Source organism: Ranitomeya imitator, chromosome 1 (assembly GCF_032444005.1).
Source record: "Ranitomeya imitator isolate aRanImi1 chromosome 1, aRanImi1.pri, whole genome shotgun sequence".
Lineage (NCBI taxonomy): Eukaryota > Metazoa > Chordata > Amphibia > Anura > Dendrobatidae > Ranitomeya > Ranitomeya imitator.
Window position 1 is genome coordinate 349690753 of NC_091282.1, and position 17541 is coordinate 349708293.

At 42.1% G+C, this 17541-nt stretch overlaps 1 protein-coding gene across 1 annotated transcript in view; it reads left to right on the top strand.

Moving 5' to 3' along the window:
* The window catches only part of SEC14L2 (SEC14 like lipid binding 2), a 51583-nt gene extending 34979 nt beyond the window's left edge, over positions 1-16604 (top strand). Inside the window, exons 10-12 of the mRNA XM_069760191.1 lie at positions 1249-1388; positions 13734-13903; positions 15950-16604. Of these exons, the coding sequence (XP_069616292.1) occupies positions 1249-1388; positions 13734-13903; positions 15950-16092 (453 nt within the window). The 3' untranslated portion in view covers positions 16093-16604. The remainder of the gene's footprint in view (positions 1-1248; positions 1389-13733; positions 13904-15949) is intronic.
* Positions 16605-17541: the final 937 nt, after the last annotated feature.

Here is a 17541-nt window from a genome sequence, read left to right on the forward strand (position 1 = left end):
GATGAAACAAATCATTAGGGCAACAGAAATCCGGTTTGGGCTAAAATGCCATTATATAATATCTATGTAAAAACTAATTTAAGGGCGATGTGTCCACGTAGCAATCCATGTCTATATGAGAGCCATGTCATCATCATTCAGTATATTGAGAAGTCTCACGTTATTAGGCCATATATAGTGGGCATACAGTAGATTACATAGCATAAAACATTTAAAGGTAACAGTCTGTTAGCAAAAATGCTCAGTGCTATTGAGATGATTTCACACAATAATAATATATTTGGAAAAGCTCAATAACAAGCAATCAGCCTATTGACTTATGTAAACTGAGTCATTTCATGCATCACACGATTAATGGAGTTATCCAGAACTTATATATTGGTGAACTATCCAACACTCTGCATCCCCAACGATCACCTACGTGCACCTCTTGCTGCGGCTTGATGTACAAAGCTAGAACCGCGCTGCTCAGTACACTGTAGTGGCCTTTCTTAATTATTGCATCTAAGCTCCCATTGAACAGATTGGGAGCTGACCTGCCACAACCCCTTTAAAGGGAATCTGTCACCCCATTTTTGGCCTATAAACTGCGGCCACCGCCATCAGGGGCTTATCTACAGCATTCTGTAATGCAGTAGATAAGCCCCCGATGTAACCTGAAAGATAAGAAAAGCAAGTTAGATTATACTCAAACGGGCGGTCCCGGTTTGATCTGGTCTGATGCCCGTCGCGGTCCGGGTCCAGCGCCTCCCGTCTTCATACGATGACGTCCTCTTCTTTGCTTCTTGTCACTGCTCCTGCGCAGGCGTACTTTGCCTCCCTTGTTGAGGGCAGAGCAAAGTACTGCAGTGCGCAGGCGCTGGGCCTCTCTGACCTTTCCCGGCGCCTGTGCACTGCAGTACTTTGCTCTGCCCTCAACAGGACAAATCAGTACTCCTGCGCAGGAGCCGAAGAAAAGAAGATGACATCATCGTATGAAGATGGGAGGCGCCGGACCCCGACCGCGACGACCATCGGACCGGACCGCCCCTGGGTGAGTATAATCTAACTTGTTTATCTTTCAGGTTACATCGGGGGCTTATCTACAGAATTACAGAATGCTGTAGGTAAGCCCCTGATGGTGGTGGCTGCAGTTTATATATGGAATATGGGTTGACAGATTCCCTTTAAGACCGATGTAGGCAAAAATATGAATTCATAATAATAATCTGACTTTTTTGTTATATAATCCTGACAATTGTTTTTCAGATAAATTATGGCGGAGACATCCCTAAATCCTACTATTTGCGCGATCAAGTTCAACAGAATTATGAGCAAAGTGCAAATATCAACAGGGGCTCCAGTCATCAGATGGAGTACGAGATTCTGTTCCCAGGCTGTGTACTCAGGTAAGCCATTAAGTCCATTATTTTCATTACCATTCAGAGCTGTATAGTAAAGGTACCGTCACACTGAACGATATCGCTAGCGATCCGTGACGTTGCAGCGTCCTGGCTAGCGATTTCGTTCAGTTTGACAGGCAACAGCGATCAGGAGCCTGCTGTGCCATCGTTGGTCGGAGCAGAAAGTCCAGAACTTTATTTCGTTGCTGGAGTCCCGCAGACATCGCTGAATCGGCGTGTGTGACGCCGATTCAGCGATGTCTTCACTGGTAACCTGGGTAAACATCGGGTTACTAAGAGCAGGGCCGCGCTTAGTAACCCGATATTTACCCTGGTTACCAGCGTAAACGTAAAAAAAAAAAAACACTACATACTCACATTCCGGTGTCTGTCCCCCGGCGCTGTGCTTTCCTGCACTGGCTGTGAGTGCCTTACGGCTGGCCAGCGCTGACAGTGCAGGAAAGCAGAGCGCCGGAGGACTGACACTGGAATGTAAGTATGTAGTGTTTGTTTTTTTTTACGTTTACGCTGGTAACCAGGAAAAACATCGGGTTACTAAGCGCGGCCCTGCGCTTAGTAACCCGATGTTTACCCTGGTTACCAGGGGACTTCGCATAGTTGGTCGCTGGAGAGCTGTCTGTGTCACAGCTCTCCAGCGACCACACAGCGACGCTGCAGCGATCGGGATCGTTGTCTAGATCGCTGCAGCGTCGCTTAATGTGACGGTACCTTTAGATTTAGCAGGAGCTTAGAAAAAAAATCTTATACTGACACAAAGTTTTCATACTGCGCATACAAGAAATTTTAAGAAATGGATAATTCTGACTGGATCATGGGAAACTGGTTTTAATTTTTGTTTCATAAAATAGTTCATATGAAATAAGTAACTTTGCAATATATCTTATCAGAGAAATCTGCTTCTTTCTCTTAATGGACTGATTTTTCAATCTCAATTTAAAGGTAACATCTGCTAGTTACTACTAATAAGATTCTGTGAAGAAGGGGATGTGAAGAAGCTAGAAATAACAAAGACATTTGGCTACAAGATCTCCTAAAACCATTTAACTTTTTTGTAACCATGGATTTAAAGTGTAAATGTAACTATTGTTTCAGGAGAACTTGCAGCAGAATGTATGTGTCTGTCTCTAGCTGCTCCCTCCTCCTCTCCTCTCCATGGAATCTTACAACAATAATCTTTATTTATTTATACCGTGTTAACATATTCTGGACTTTACAATTCAACAGTTCATACACGACAGTCATTAGTAACAACGTTGAAGATGATACAATAATTAAAGCAAAATAATGACCACCCTGCTCGTAAGAGTTTACAATCTACAATGAAGTGGGGGAGACACAAAGTACAGGTGCATATTTACAATGATAATCCAGCCATCTTGAGGAAATGGGCGATAGATAAAGTCTACACGAACTAGTCACCAGCCAATATTTGTAGTAGTTTTGGGTGCGGTGGAGTTTGATGGAGGATTATTTTCAGAGAGATAGTGAATGGGTAATATATTTTAATTTTCACATTTTGCTATTATATAACTTTTAATTAATCAATTAAAATATAAAAAGAAATAGTGTGCAACTATACAAGTGAAAAAGAAGGGGGATGTTCTTCCAGTCAGTAACCGGCAGGAAAAGTCAAACAAGGAAAGAACACCTCCTATAGGACAAAATAGAGTCCTACTGCAGTAGCTAAGGCAGAATCCTATATAAATGCAGGAAACACTGTCAGTTGTATTCCGGCGAGTTAATTACCAAAAAACATAGCAGTGTAAACCTGTTAACATGTACACAATGCAATAAAACATCTATAATAAAAGATGTTAATGCCAATGATATCCAATTGGTAAAGAGAATCAACGTTGGAGTAAAAAAAGAACGGTCTCACCAATTAGACGAGTATACCTGGGGTAACTGTGGACTGCCCTTATCAGGGCGGGAGTTTTGGGGAATAGACTATTGTTAGCCCTATAGGGATTGACAGGGTATTGTCAGTTTCTGAAATCGCCTGATGATTCGCCTACAAGACTATTTCCCCCCTTATTTTGTATTCTGACCTCTCTTGATGTATATATTCCTTTCCATGAGGACAATAAAATTTATTTTGTTAACAAATTCCTTTTAACTGGTGGTCTTTCATCCAACCAATGCATCGCAATAAGCTTCCTCGCAGCATACAATCTTGCAATGGCCATCCTTCCACATTCATCCGTAGCAATGTCATCCATACAACCCAGGAGGCAAGTCAGCAGGCTGCGCACCACATTTACCCCCGTCACCTCTTGAATCAAATTAAGTACCTTCATCCAAAAGTGCTGGAGTTGAGCACACAACCAAATCATATGTAGCAAATCTGCACCTTCCTCACCGCACCTTGGGCATTCCGAGTCGCCTCTCAGTCCTGCCTTCATCATCCATACCGGGGTCCTGTACACCTTTATAAACCAGATATATCTGCGACACCCTCTTAGCCCCACTCGAGGAAACCCTTGGGATGTATTGTAGTATGGACTCCGACAAGGGACCGACGTCTGCCACCCATTTTTCCTTATCTGGTGCTTAAAAAAAAAAAAGATATCCATCAGACCCCTGGATCAATGTAATAAACCCCTTCGTGCTCCTCCGAGGCCCTATAAGATTTAACAAGCTAACGGACTGCAGAATCACGCGCAACACCTCATTTTGTTTGTTTAGGGCATGTCTCAACTGCAAATACTGAAAGAACATATTTTGACTTAAAGGAAACTCATTCCTAAGTGTTTCAAACATTTTAATAACACCCCCATCCAACAACTGAGACACCAACCAAATACCAATGCGCCTCCCCTGACCGAACCCCCGCAATCTCATAAGCTCTGCCGACCTGGGATCAAACCAAATCTGCACATATCGCTTAAAATTCCGTTACTCCCCTCCACTGCTTAACTTTTTTTTAAAATTCGTTTATTAAACAACAACAAAATTAAGACATACATGGTTAGCATATATTCAGATCAGAACATACACAGACAACCTAATATCTATGAAGAAAACAATAAAAGTAGCACAAGATATTACAGTATGTCTAAAGTAGTTACCTAAGACTTAAAACAATCCTATTGCCATAACAATCTCCATCTCATTAATAATTCAGTATTAGAACAAAGTCCATCAAAGTCCATCTTAAACTCTATCAAATTGGAGCTAGGCCATTACCCATGTGATGACAGTGAGGTACGACGAGTTCCATACCTCCCAAATTTTATTAAATTTCCCTAAACAGCCCTGATTCTGGTATAAAGTTAGTTCATAAGGTACGACTGAATTTACCAACTTCACACAAGCTCTGAGAGATGGATGTGTGTTGTCCATCCAGCGCTGGGCTATCATTTTCCTTGACAAGAAAAGTGTCTCTCTTAAAAAGATTTGAGTATGATGTCCCCATATCTATCCCAAAGGGGATACTTTGGTTGGGGACTCAAGAATTGTTTCCCAATCCTCATCTTGAAAATCAGGAACCAGAAATTTCCACTTTTCTTTAATTGGAAGTACAGCAGAGTCAGCGCCCGTGGACAACATATATGTGTATATAGTGCAGAGATAAGACTGCGGGGTCCCTGCGATCTAAGGATCCCTATCAATGGGAAGGATGATATTTGTTGCATCACATTTATACTGTGCATATGTGATTGGATCGCTGTCCTAAGCGGCAAATAGCGAAAGAATTGGGACTTGGGGACATCACATTTAATTTGCATTTGTTCAAAAGACATCAGAACATAATTGAAGAAACACCATATGATATCCAGAACTGAGCGAATGGATGATTCAATAACCCTGGGAAATATTCATTGTTCCATAATGGCATTTCGGTTACAATTCCATCAAAGTAGTAACATAGTAACATAGTTAGTAAGGCCGAAAAAAGACATTTGTCCATCCAGTTCAGCCTATATTCCATCATAATAAATACCCAGATCTACGTCCTTCTACAGAACCTAATAATTGTATGATACAATATTGTTCTGCTCCAGGAAGACATCCAGGCCTCTCTTGAACCCCTCGACTGAGTTCGCCATCACCACCTCCTCAGGCAAGCAATTCCAGATTCTCACTGCCCTAACAGTAAAGAATCCTCTTCTATGTTGGTGGAAAAACCTTCTCTCCTCCAGACGCAAAGAATGCCCCCTTGTGCCCGTCACCTTCCTTGGTATAAACAGATCCTCACCGAGATATTTGTATTGTCCCCTTATATACTTATACATGGTTATTAGATCGCCCCTCAGTCGTCTTTTTTCTAGACTAAATAATCCTAATTTCGCTAATCTATCTGGGTATTGTAGTTCTCCCATCCCCTTTATTAATTATTAGGTTCTGTAGAAGGACGTAGATCTGGGGATTTATTATCATGGAATATAGGCTGAACTGGATGGACAAATGTCTTTTTTCGGCCTTACTAACTATGTTACTATGTTACTATGCTACTATGTTACTATGCTAGCGATATCGTCCAGTGTGACGGGGCCTTTAGTTGGCCAGCCACATAGTACAGAAAAAAGTCTGGTAACGCTGCTCCTCCCATTTGTTTGGATCTTTGTAGGGTAGATAACTTAAGTTTAGGTCTAGCCTTCCCCCATATAAAGGATGACGTTAGAGAGTTTAAGCTTGAGAAAAAGGATTTAGGGACCGGTGCAGCGCTATATTGGAGGGAATAATTGAGCTTCGGAAGTAATCATTTTAACTAGATTTATGCGTCCAGAAACAGATAATGGCAATTTACTCCAAATGGTGAACTTGTGTTTGACTAGGTCTAGCAGCCGGAAAATATTAAGTTGTAGATCAAGTCCACTGCATTTTGAAATAATTATTCCCAAGTATTTAAAATTAAATACAACTGGTAATGGAGATGACATTTCAAGATGATCTGTTGGGACATGGGAGAGAGGCATTAAAACAGATTTATCCCAATTGATTTATAGCCCGGAGTGCGTACTAAAGCCATCTACCATCTATAGTAGTGATCACATGTGGCAGCGTCTCCTCTACTTCATCCATAAATCCTACCATATAATCCGCATATAGACCAATAATGTCTGTGCGGTCTGCTATTCTAATACCCTGAATAGATGGGGTGGATCTCATACGTATCGCTAGTGCTTCAATCGCAAGGGCGAAGAGGGCCGGAGAGAGAGGGCAGCCCTGACGTGTTCCCCTTTCCAAGGAGAGTGTTTCAGATACAGAATTATTAATAATTATCCAGGCTTTCGGTTTCAGGTACAGTGGGGCAAAAAAGTATTTAGTCAGTCAGCAATAGTGCAAGTTCCACCACTTAAAAATATGAGAGGCGTCTGTAATTTACATCATAGGTAGACCTCAACTATGGGAGACAAACTGAGAAAAAAAAATCCAGAAAATCACATTGTCTGTTTTTTTAACATTTTATTTGCATATTATGGTGGAAAATAAGTATTTGGTCAGAAACAAAATTTCATCTCAATAGTTTGTAATATATCCTTTGTTGGCAATGACAGAGGTGAAACGTTTTCTGTAAGTCTTCACAAGGTTGCCACACACTGTTGTTGGTATGTTGGCCCATTCCTCCATGCAGATCTCCTCTAGAGCAGTGATGTTTTTGGCTTTTCGCTTGGCAACACGGACTTTCAACTCCCTCCAAAGGTTTTCTATAGGGTTGAGATCTGGAGACTGGCTAGGCCACTCCAGGACCTTGAAATGCTTCTTACGAAGCCACTCCTTCGTTGCCCTGGCGGTGTGCTTTGGATCATTGTCATGTTGATAGACCCAGCCACGTTTCATCTTCAATGCCCTTGCTGATGGAAGGAGGTTTGCACTCAAAATCTCACGATACATGGCCCCATTCATTCTTTCATGTACCCGGATCAGTCGTCCTGGCCCCTTTGCAGACAAACAGCCCCAGAGCATGATGTTTCCACCACCATCCTTTACAGTAGGTATGGTGTTTGAGGGATGCAACTCAGTATTCTTTTTCCTCCAAACATGACAAGTTGTGTTTCTACCAAACAGTTCCAGTTTGGTTTCATCAGACCATAGGACATTCTCCCAAAACTCCTCTGGATCATCCAAATGCTCTCTAGCAAACTTCCGACGGGCTCGGACATGTACTGGCTTAAGCAGTGGGACACGTCTGGCACTGCAGGATCTGAGTCCATGGTGGCGTAGTGTGTTACTTATGGTAGGCCTTGTTACATTGGTCCCAGCTCTCTGCAGTTCATTCACTAGGTCCCCCCGCGTGGTTCTGGGATTTTTGCTCACCGTTCTTGTGATCATTCTGACCCCACGGGGTGGGATTTTGCGTGGAGCCCCAGATCGAGGGAGATTATCAGTGGTCTTGTATGTCTTCCATTTTCTAATTATTGCTCCCACTGTTGATTTCTTCACTCCAAGCTGGTTGGCTATTGCAGATTCAGTCTTCCCAGCCTGGTGCAGGGCTAGAATTTTGTTTCTGGTGTCCTTTGACAGCTCTTTGGTCTTCACCATAGTGGAGTTTGGAGTCAGACTGTTTGAGGGTGTGCACAGGTGTCTTTTTATACTGATAACAAGTTTAAACAGGTGCCATTACTACAGGTAATGAGTGGAGGAAAGAGGAGACTCTTAAAGAAGAAGTTACAGGTCTGTGAGAGCCAGAAATCTTGATTGTTTGTTTCTGACCAAATACTTATTTTCCACCATAATATGCAAATAAAATGTTAAAAAAACAGACAATGTGATTTTCTGGATTTTTTTTTCTCAGTTTGTCTCCCATAGTTGAGGTCTACCTATGATGTAAATTACAGACGCCTCTCATCTTTTTAAGTGGTGGAACTTGCACTATTGCTGACTGACTAAATACTTTTTTGCCCCACTGTATATTGCGTGAATCCATTTTTGAAATTTAGGGCCAAATCGATACTTCTGTAGACATGCAAATAGGAAAGGCCACTCAAGAAAGTCAAAAGCCTTGTCCGCGTCCAGCGAGGCCATGGCCCACTATTCTCTGGTACCAACGAACTGTATTGGGCTATTAACTGAACTCTCCTGATATTAATAGACGTACTCTTACCCGGCATAAATCCAGTATGGTCTGGGTGTATTATGTCCAATATTACCGTATTTAACCTAGTGGCCAGAATTTTAGTAAAAATTTTGTAGTCCACATTTACTAAGGAGATGGGGCGATATGATCCACAATCCAGAGGGTCCTTCCCATCTTTTTTTAAAACTATAATAGTTGCTCCATAATAGGAGTCTGGTAAGGAACCCCCCCCCCCTCCAAATCCTATGAAAAACTTTCAAAAGGATTGGCGCTAAATTGTCTCGGTATTTCTTATACAATTTTATGGGAAATCCATCTGGACCGGGTGCTTTTCCAAAAGCCAGATCTGCTATGGCCACATTTATCTCTTCAAGAGTAAAATCTGCATGTAAGAAAGCCCGTTATGTAGGACTCAGAGTAGGGAATTCTATGTCTGATAAATAATTTAGACAGTCCATAGTATCTAAGTCCCCCCTGGAGCTGTATAGTTCTTTATAATAGTTATGAAAACATTGAAGTATGCCGTCTGTCAAAGTAACTATTGAACCATCTGGTTCCCAAATTTTAAGTATAGTGTTAGATGCGTTGTGTTGACTCACAATAAATGTCAGAAGTTTACTAGACTGGTTTCCTAGTTCAAAATATGACTGTCGAGTAAAAAACCGCTTGCGCTTAGATTTTGTGTCAGTATACTGGCCATGTAGTCTATAAGAAAGTAACCATTCAGCTCTGTTTGCACTTGTTTGATTAGCTATGTAGGCTGCTTCTGAGTCTCTCAACCGCCTCTCCATATCGTCATCCTGCTGTGAGGTCCTACGTTTAATGTATGAGATTGCAGAGGATAAACAACCCCTCAGGTATGCTTTAAGAGCATCCCAAAAAACATTAATATTGTGTGGGTCTGGATGGGACGAGACAAAACAGTCAAGCTGGTCTGTAGTTCTGTCATTGGGCCCTATCAATTTCAGCCAAAATGGGTTTAATTTCCATACTATGCTGTTATTCGTATGACTTAATCTAAGTTTAAGAATTACCGGGCTATGATCCGAAATACCTCTACTCCCATGTTTCACCTCCCCCACCCATATCGCCAAATTACTGGATCCAAATATGTAATCTAACCGGGACAGAGTGCGTCTAACGGATGAATGACAGGTAAATTCTATAACATCTGGAAGGTGCGTTCTCGGTAAATCTAACCAACAAGTTCCTTCCATAAGTACTGATAACCGAGACGGAGAAGAGGTCACTTCCGAGGCCACGTTGTCCAATCTGAGCCTATCCAAGCAATCGTCCATAACCAAATTGAAATCTCCCATACACATAACATGTGCGTCTGGATAATTTAAAGCAAAGCTCACCGCCTTTTTAATGACTGACATATTAGCCGGGGGAGATTATATATGCACATTATAACAGTCTTTCAAGTTCACCGTCGCATGTACAAATATGAAGCGTCCCTCTGGATCCCTCCGAACCTCTCTAACCTCCCATCTAACATCTTTGTGGATTAACAAAGAAACCCCTCTAGAGTAACTGGTATGGAATGCATGTACAGACCACTGCACGCAGGGCTTTTGCACATAACGAGCTGAGTCCTTGGTCAGATGTGTCTCAACCAGAGCTATAACATGGGGGTGATAGGACGTATCTGTGAAAATACTTTAACCCTCTTTCTAGGTGTTCCGAGGCCTCTCACATTCCAAGTCATACATGTAATATCAGGCGCCATGCCCCTTCATCCAAACATAGTATGCATCGTCACACTGATCACATTTCTGACAAATAATGGAGAAAATCATGGCAGCAATTTCTATAAAGAAGAATAACAATAACTGACAAACTTTGAACAAGAAAAAGCAAAAAGTGCATCAAAAGGGAGCAAAGCTCCATGCTCCTATTGCGGTGCAATAAAGAGGGTACCATCTCTGAACACAGAGTCTGGTATAGGTGTTATCTTGGACGTTAACGGGAAGAGCTCCATTTACCAAAAAATAAAGGAAAGAGGGGAGTAAAAAGGAAAAAATCTCCCCCCACGATGAGGTAGCTCCATTTCCAATGTACCCAAATATAGAGACGACAAACAATTCAGGATTTCTTACCCTCAATCCACATGAGAGTGCCTCCATTCGTCTGCCTCCGCTGGGGACGCAAAAAAAAGTGGAGCCGTCATATACAACTCGAAGTCGGGCCGGGTAGATAATTGAACAGAGTATGTTCTTTTCTCTGAGTTGCTTTATCTCCATTAACTGAGCCCGTTGCTTTTGAAGTTCCATTGAAAAATCAGGAAAAATTGAAATAGTGGCATTGTTAAATTTGATGGGGCTCTTTTGCCTTGCCTTTCGAAGTATAGCATCCCTGTCCCTGCAGTTGAGAATACGTGCCAAAAAGGGTCTCGGTGGAGCACCCGGAGGAAGAGGCTGTGTAGGAACCCTGTGGGCCCTCTCAACAGAGAAAGTTGAGGAGAATTCATCCCCTAGTGGATCTTTGAGCCAATTCTCCAAAAATTGCTCAGGTTGTTGACCTTCTGAGCGTTCAGGCAGCCCAATAATACGGATATTGTTACGACGTAGTCTGTTTTCTAGATCATCCGCCTTCTGCTTCCAAGCATTTATAGAGCCAGATACTGTGGTCAGTTTAGTCTCCAAAGGTATGGAATTGTCTTCCAGGTGAGATATCCGTGATTCAGCTTCCGTAATCCGGCCACTCATGGTTTGCATATCTAGCCGGAGGCGTCCCACCTCAGAGTGTACCTCCTCTATTTTCCCAGACAGGGATGTCCTAGTTAAGGATATAGCTTGCATCAGCTGTTCAGATGCCTGTTTTAAAGTTAAATCCTCTTCTTCCTCTCCCTCCTCACTATCAGAGGTGTGGTTTTTCCGCTGGCCTGTAGATTTGACCCCAGGTGAGCTGTCTTTATGCGATCGCAGGTTATCAGAGGGGTCAGGTCGCACATATTTTTTTCAGCTTCTCAGATGCACTTGAATTTCTTGAACGGTTCATAATTAAAGTCTTGAGATTACAGTATGTAACACTTCAGTAGAATATAGACAGTATAAGCTTTTGTGCCAGCGTATAGTAGTATAAACAATTGCACTCAAAGCCACCATAAAGCTTGCAAACTCTTTGCAAAGCAATACCCTGCAGGGTCAGTAAGTTATTGCAACAGTAACAATTATGGCTTCAGGGGAGGGGAGGGCTCAGGATGCAAGGCTAAGAGCCAAAGGAGTTCAGCATGAAATGTGGCATGCACCACTCCTTATTTATCTATATTCAATGCCTTTTCCTCTTCTTAGGCAGCGTAATAAAAGATTACTGTAGTTCCAGCGTGGCGAGTAATAAACTGGATCACCAGCTAATCCAGCCCTGGCCCGGGCAGTGGGAGCAGAGGGGAGAAGCACATGTAATGGTGCAAACGCTAGGAGCCGGATGGCGCTTTGTGATTAGTGAGGGGAGCGCGGGGCCCGTTTCTCAGGGCTCACACCGCGCAATCCTCCTCTCATACCTCCAAGTAATCAGCCTGCTCTTCCTGAGCCGAATGTCTGCGCTCCGTGTCTTTCACTCCTTAGGAGTGCGGCAAGAAAATGGCCGCCACCTCCTGCAGACGCTGCCCTCCACCTGGAAATCCCAGGATTATATCCGACTGGACCACGGTTTGGACCTCCTCAGGAGCCGGACACCTCCAGGTGCCCAGGGGAATGCAGCGATACCCAGATATAGCCTCTTGGGTGAGATAATTGCAAGTAATTAATCAGAATGATTGGAGCTCCAACCTAGAACGTCCTTCTTGCTCCACTACATCACCACGCCCCTCCACTGCTTAACTTTCTGCCAGACTTTCCCCATCATGGCTATTGTTGGGAATTTTTTGGGGTTAATTCTGATACTGCCTGCTTCCAGACTAGCTAACAATAGACCCTTACCCACCGCGTATTCAATGATTATCCCCACTGAAGAACTTTGTTCTGGTTCTCCCCAACCTAGATGGGGCTTATATCTAACGAGGAACTGGTGGCAGCATACCGTGTGTTAGTGAGGAACTCTGACAGTGACAGCCAGAAGGTTTCTCTATATACCCAGCCTTGACTGGTGATATATCCCCCATCACTGGGAGCGCCTCAATAACTCATACTTATAAGGGAAGCCTCCCCGGCAACTATTTGCCGTCAGTGCAGTTCCCTGACTGACCTGGGGTAAGTGGTGGCGCCAGAGAACCAATCCCTGCTGGGTCATTCTCTCCCTTCCCCAGAGGTGAGTGAAGTCGACACACCCCTTCCCCTGTACGATCCATCACATCCATCAACCAATGACTAGGTGGTTTCAAAACTGCTGGGTCCTAACGTGTCTAATGTGAATACCGTGTTAAGACTAAAGTCTGCATTCCTGGGTAGATGTGAATATCGCTCTTCCAAGTCTGATTTTATGGGACTTCAGTCTTAGAGAGGTATTCACATTAGACATGTTAGGAGCCATCAGTTTTGAGACCACCTTGTCGTTGGTTGATGCATTTTGGGGACAAAGTGTGGGTTACCTGACTCCTGCCCTGACTGACCGCTATTGAATTAACTGCCAATTCTGAATAGTTGCCTACGAGCATACTTTGATTAAGGGGACACATGCATACACCCCACACACGTGCACCCCTTATGACGCATTTAGACTTATAGGGCTGACTAGAGGGTCAGGTGAGAGGGATTGGGGGAGCTGGTTTAGGATAAATTAGCAGCTGGTCAACACACCAGGGAGTGGATAGCTGATCAAAGACAGCCAGACCTAACACTATGCCTGACTCCATCTACATGGTATAACATCTTTCACCAGATAACCTCTACAGTGACTGAAGGACGAACATACAGCAGTGAGTATTGTATAAGATGCAACAGATGACTTATAACAGAGATGCAGCAAGCAGAGATGTTATACCATAAGAACCAACTGTCATCTCTTATCTCATTAATGTGAAAATCTGAATTCAGAATGAAGGATCAATCCTGGAGGAGAAAGAAGCAAAATTCCCTGATAAGATATATTACAAAATTTCTTCTTTTCATGTGTATTGATTGATTAAAATGACAATTACTTTTTAGGTTAATGGTGTCACATCTAATAGAATGTAACGCATTTCACACTTCTAGCACTGATTTCTGAGAGCGTACGAGCACAGTTTTGTGTGTCCCTTTGTATAGCATGCATTACTTTCTATATATAATGTCCTAGGCTTATATTTCTACATTGGTGCTCTCGTCTCTGAACTATAGATTTACATTGCAAATTGGTCACACATTGATTTTTTTAAAATTATTATTTAGGTGGCAGTTCCAGTCAGATGGTGGCGACATTGGATTTGGTGTTTTCAGGAAGACAAGGGCAGGAGAGCGACAAAAAGCTGGGGAAATGCTTGAGGTGGTGGCAAGTGAAAGATACAATTCACATATGGTACCAGAAGATGGAACCTTGACATGCTCTGAGCCTGGCACATGTAAGTGGACAAAGACCTGACAAGCAATAAGTGCTTATATGAAGGGAAGGGAAAGATGGAAATTTACTAGATATACGGCACTCTGTGGGTAGGTGGGTGCTTTGATAGGACGCCACTCCTTCATCCAATAGTAATCATAAAATCACGAAACTCTAGTTATATGCGGGTTTATAAGGCTAATTCTTTATTAAGAAGGCAATCCAGCAAGGTATATGTATATGTTTCTGTCCAAAAGATCTCCCTTAGAAAAAATGGAAATACAGACAACCATATTTCAATATTCATTGTAAATGGGAAAAGTAATCAAGAACAAAGAAAAGTAAAACAAAACATTGCAGGGTGCAACATATATTGGCATCTTGTAAAGCAAGAAAAGCTTTGTGGCATCAGAATCTTGGATGCTACTCAAACACGTTCCTCCTTTCTCACGGTATGAGGAGTATATATGAACTCAAATGGTACTATGCCGAGATTAAATTAGTTGCATATGTAGAAAATCGGCACTCACCACGTTCTTGCTTACAAGTCCTTTTATTCCAAGGAATGGGACATTCGGGCGGTATGCAGGGGGTATATGTGGGAGAGAAACTGGACAATTGGCAGTTGGAAGATGAGAGACAACCAGACCCAACAATGCAGATTAGCTGAAGGCTGCTATCAAAGCAACCTGGGCTTCCATAACACCTCAGCAGTGCCACAGGCTGATCGCCTCCATGCCAAGCCGCATTGATGCAGTAATTGATGCAAAAGGAGCCCCGACCAAGTATTGAATGCATTAGACTGTTAGCCAAATTTATTGATATCAGCCGACGTCCCCCTAACTTATATTGGGGGCTTAAGGCTCTTCAATATTGGCAGAGCAGATAATCAGTTGACAAAACATTTGTAACAATGCTCTTTCCTAATTGTTGCCCCCTGTAACATGGCAGTGACCAGGCTGATCACATTTGTGATAAGGCCTAATGGGTAATGAACCAAACTATTGTCTTAGCAATTGGCCTTTAACATAGTTTGCATAGGGACACAGGTGAGGCAAGTATTAATTTTTGTTTGTTTGTTTTTCATAAACTTGTATTTTTTTTTAACCCATTCTGAGCCTTTTGTAATAATTTTTTACTTGATCACACCTGTTTTGATCCATACATCTACCGCAAGTATACGGAAGGTCAGTTTATGCACTGTACTTGGACATTTTTTTTTTGTAATATTAAGAAAAACTTCTATAGAGGTACATGGTCATAAAAATATTTTAGGCAAGATGCATCAAGTACTGTGTATAAGGGTATATTCACAAGTCAAAATCATGTTTTGAGGTTTTTGTGAAAATCATGGCAAACATGCAGCATGACCATACCGTATAATTAACCCACCATATACCTGTAGAGCCTACAGAGAATAATGTCATAGCTTTAGCGGATCATGTGCATTTCTATACTGCCCCCTTGTGTTTTTGCATGTCTACACCAGTCAAAAAACGTGTCCTAGAACATAAAACGTTTACTGTCAAGTTCAACAAAATCTATCAACAACTTAATATCTATGTAGATGGGAAGACCATTCCCCGGCAATGTATGTGGAGAGGGGTCAGTCAATCAATGGGACTGGTTGCATTTTTACCTAATTATATCATTCATTGTCTCACCATTTCCTCTCCTCCCACAACTTTAAACCGGTGGCAAGTGTCCCCCGATTAAACAGTACATCGGTTTCTTAAGATTGTTGGCAACATTAACATCTCTCTTCCAGGGTTGCCAACTGCCCATATATTCCAGGACAGTCTGTAAAAATAGGGTGTTTTTTTTTCCCGGCTGTAAAAAATTAAGGCGTTTAATTATTTTGAAGCTGAAGAACTCATACAGATTATTTTGACTGTAGTTATCACCATTTTACAGTGAATAAATCTGACGCTTTCATATAAGAATTATGGGCTATTGACATCGATCACTTAGAATCATAATGACTTATTGTTTGTCCGTGATTTTTTGATAAGCCGTTCAGACAAAAAAATAGTCAACCTGGCAACCCTGCTTTCTTCTCTCCCTACAGATGTACTTCGCTTTGATAATACATACAGCTACATACACGCCAAGAAGGTCAGTTTCACGGTAGAAGTCCTGCTACCAGACAAAAGCTCCGAAGAGAAGATCCAGAAGCTAGAGGAAAAGTTGGAGACCAGTCTCAGCCTCTAAAAATGTAATCCTTACTGTAAAACCCAGAAGACCCCCAAATACAGCTGTGAAGTAGCACAGTATGTACAATGTTAAAGCCAGCTAAGGTTCTGAAAATGCAATAAGACATTGGCCCACTGAAATCGGTTGCGAGTCTTTCATGTGCCTCATTGCATTTCAGATATGAAAGTGAGAAGATGCCAGAATTACCTGTAGATAAAGGAGTAAAAAGCAATGACTAGTAAGACAATAATGCTTGAAATGAATACTAAATGGATAGATACTTGAAGCACAGTCCGTTTTATTCTTTATAGCATCCATACTTCTTGATGATTATGGACATTTTGCATACCTCAGTAAATACCAGGATAAAGATTAGGAATGATGGATTTTAATTAGATTTTATTTCATAATAATGTGACAGGTGTTGTATTGGTTCGGTAATAACTTCAGCACTGTGGCTCTAATGATAACGTCTTATTAGCCAATACCAAGTTCATGAATCAATAAAAAATGCAACATGAAATTACCAAGACCTGCTTTTTCCATTAGTAATTGACCGGCTGTAACCCATTCTGTAAACAGTAGTGTTATGGGCTCACCTGGTGAGGTGGCTCCTCTAAGCCGTAGGTCAGACCGAAGGCCATGTCACAACAGGCAGGACTTTCTGGATGGCAAGTGAATCAGCGAGGACCAGGACAGCAGAGTATGTAAGATGGCAAGCAAACAAGTGGAGGACATCGAAGAAGACACAAAGGCAGTAATGTAAACAAACACAAAAAATCTAGATATATACAGTAGTGAGTCCAGGAGTTGCAGCAAACATATGGTTAAAGACAGCGATGCATGCTTTCAGCAGACAGATGGTCCTTAGCAGGGACATAGGCAGCAGTGATGAACAGGCAAACTGAGAGCACACGGTATCTGCATACAAAGCCAATGATATACTCAGACACACACAGCCCTGACAGCCTTACAGTCTAGGGTGATGATGTCAAAGAAGTTTTCCTGATTACTTGAACACGGTTTTGATCACAGCAAACGAAGTCAGCCATATGAGAAGGGAGCAAGGCCTGAGCCAGGACAGAGTAATGTTATTTCCAGACTTGTGGGTCATCAAATATAAAACAACAACCTCCATTTCTAAAGCAAACTTTTACATACATAAGACACAAATAAATTGTCTGCATTATGGACCTGTAGACACTTTGTGACATAACCTATGGTGCCTGTGTAAGCAATGCTCAGAGAGACAATACTGCCATAATACTGCTGTGATATGTTTGTTTTTTTTGTTGTTGTTTTTTTACAAGAACCCTGAATGCCTCTGTATGTAATGGAAGGTACATTATGGACCCCATAGCCATAATAAATGAGGGGCCGTAAAAACAGAATCCCTTTTCTTGCTGACAGAAACATTCATATTTGGATTGAAAGATGTCCACATGCACTTTGGTCACATTCACACGA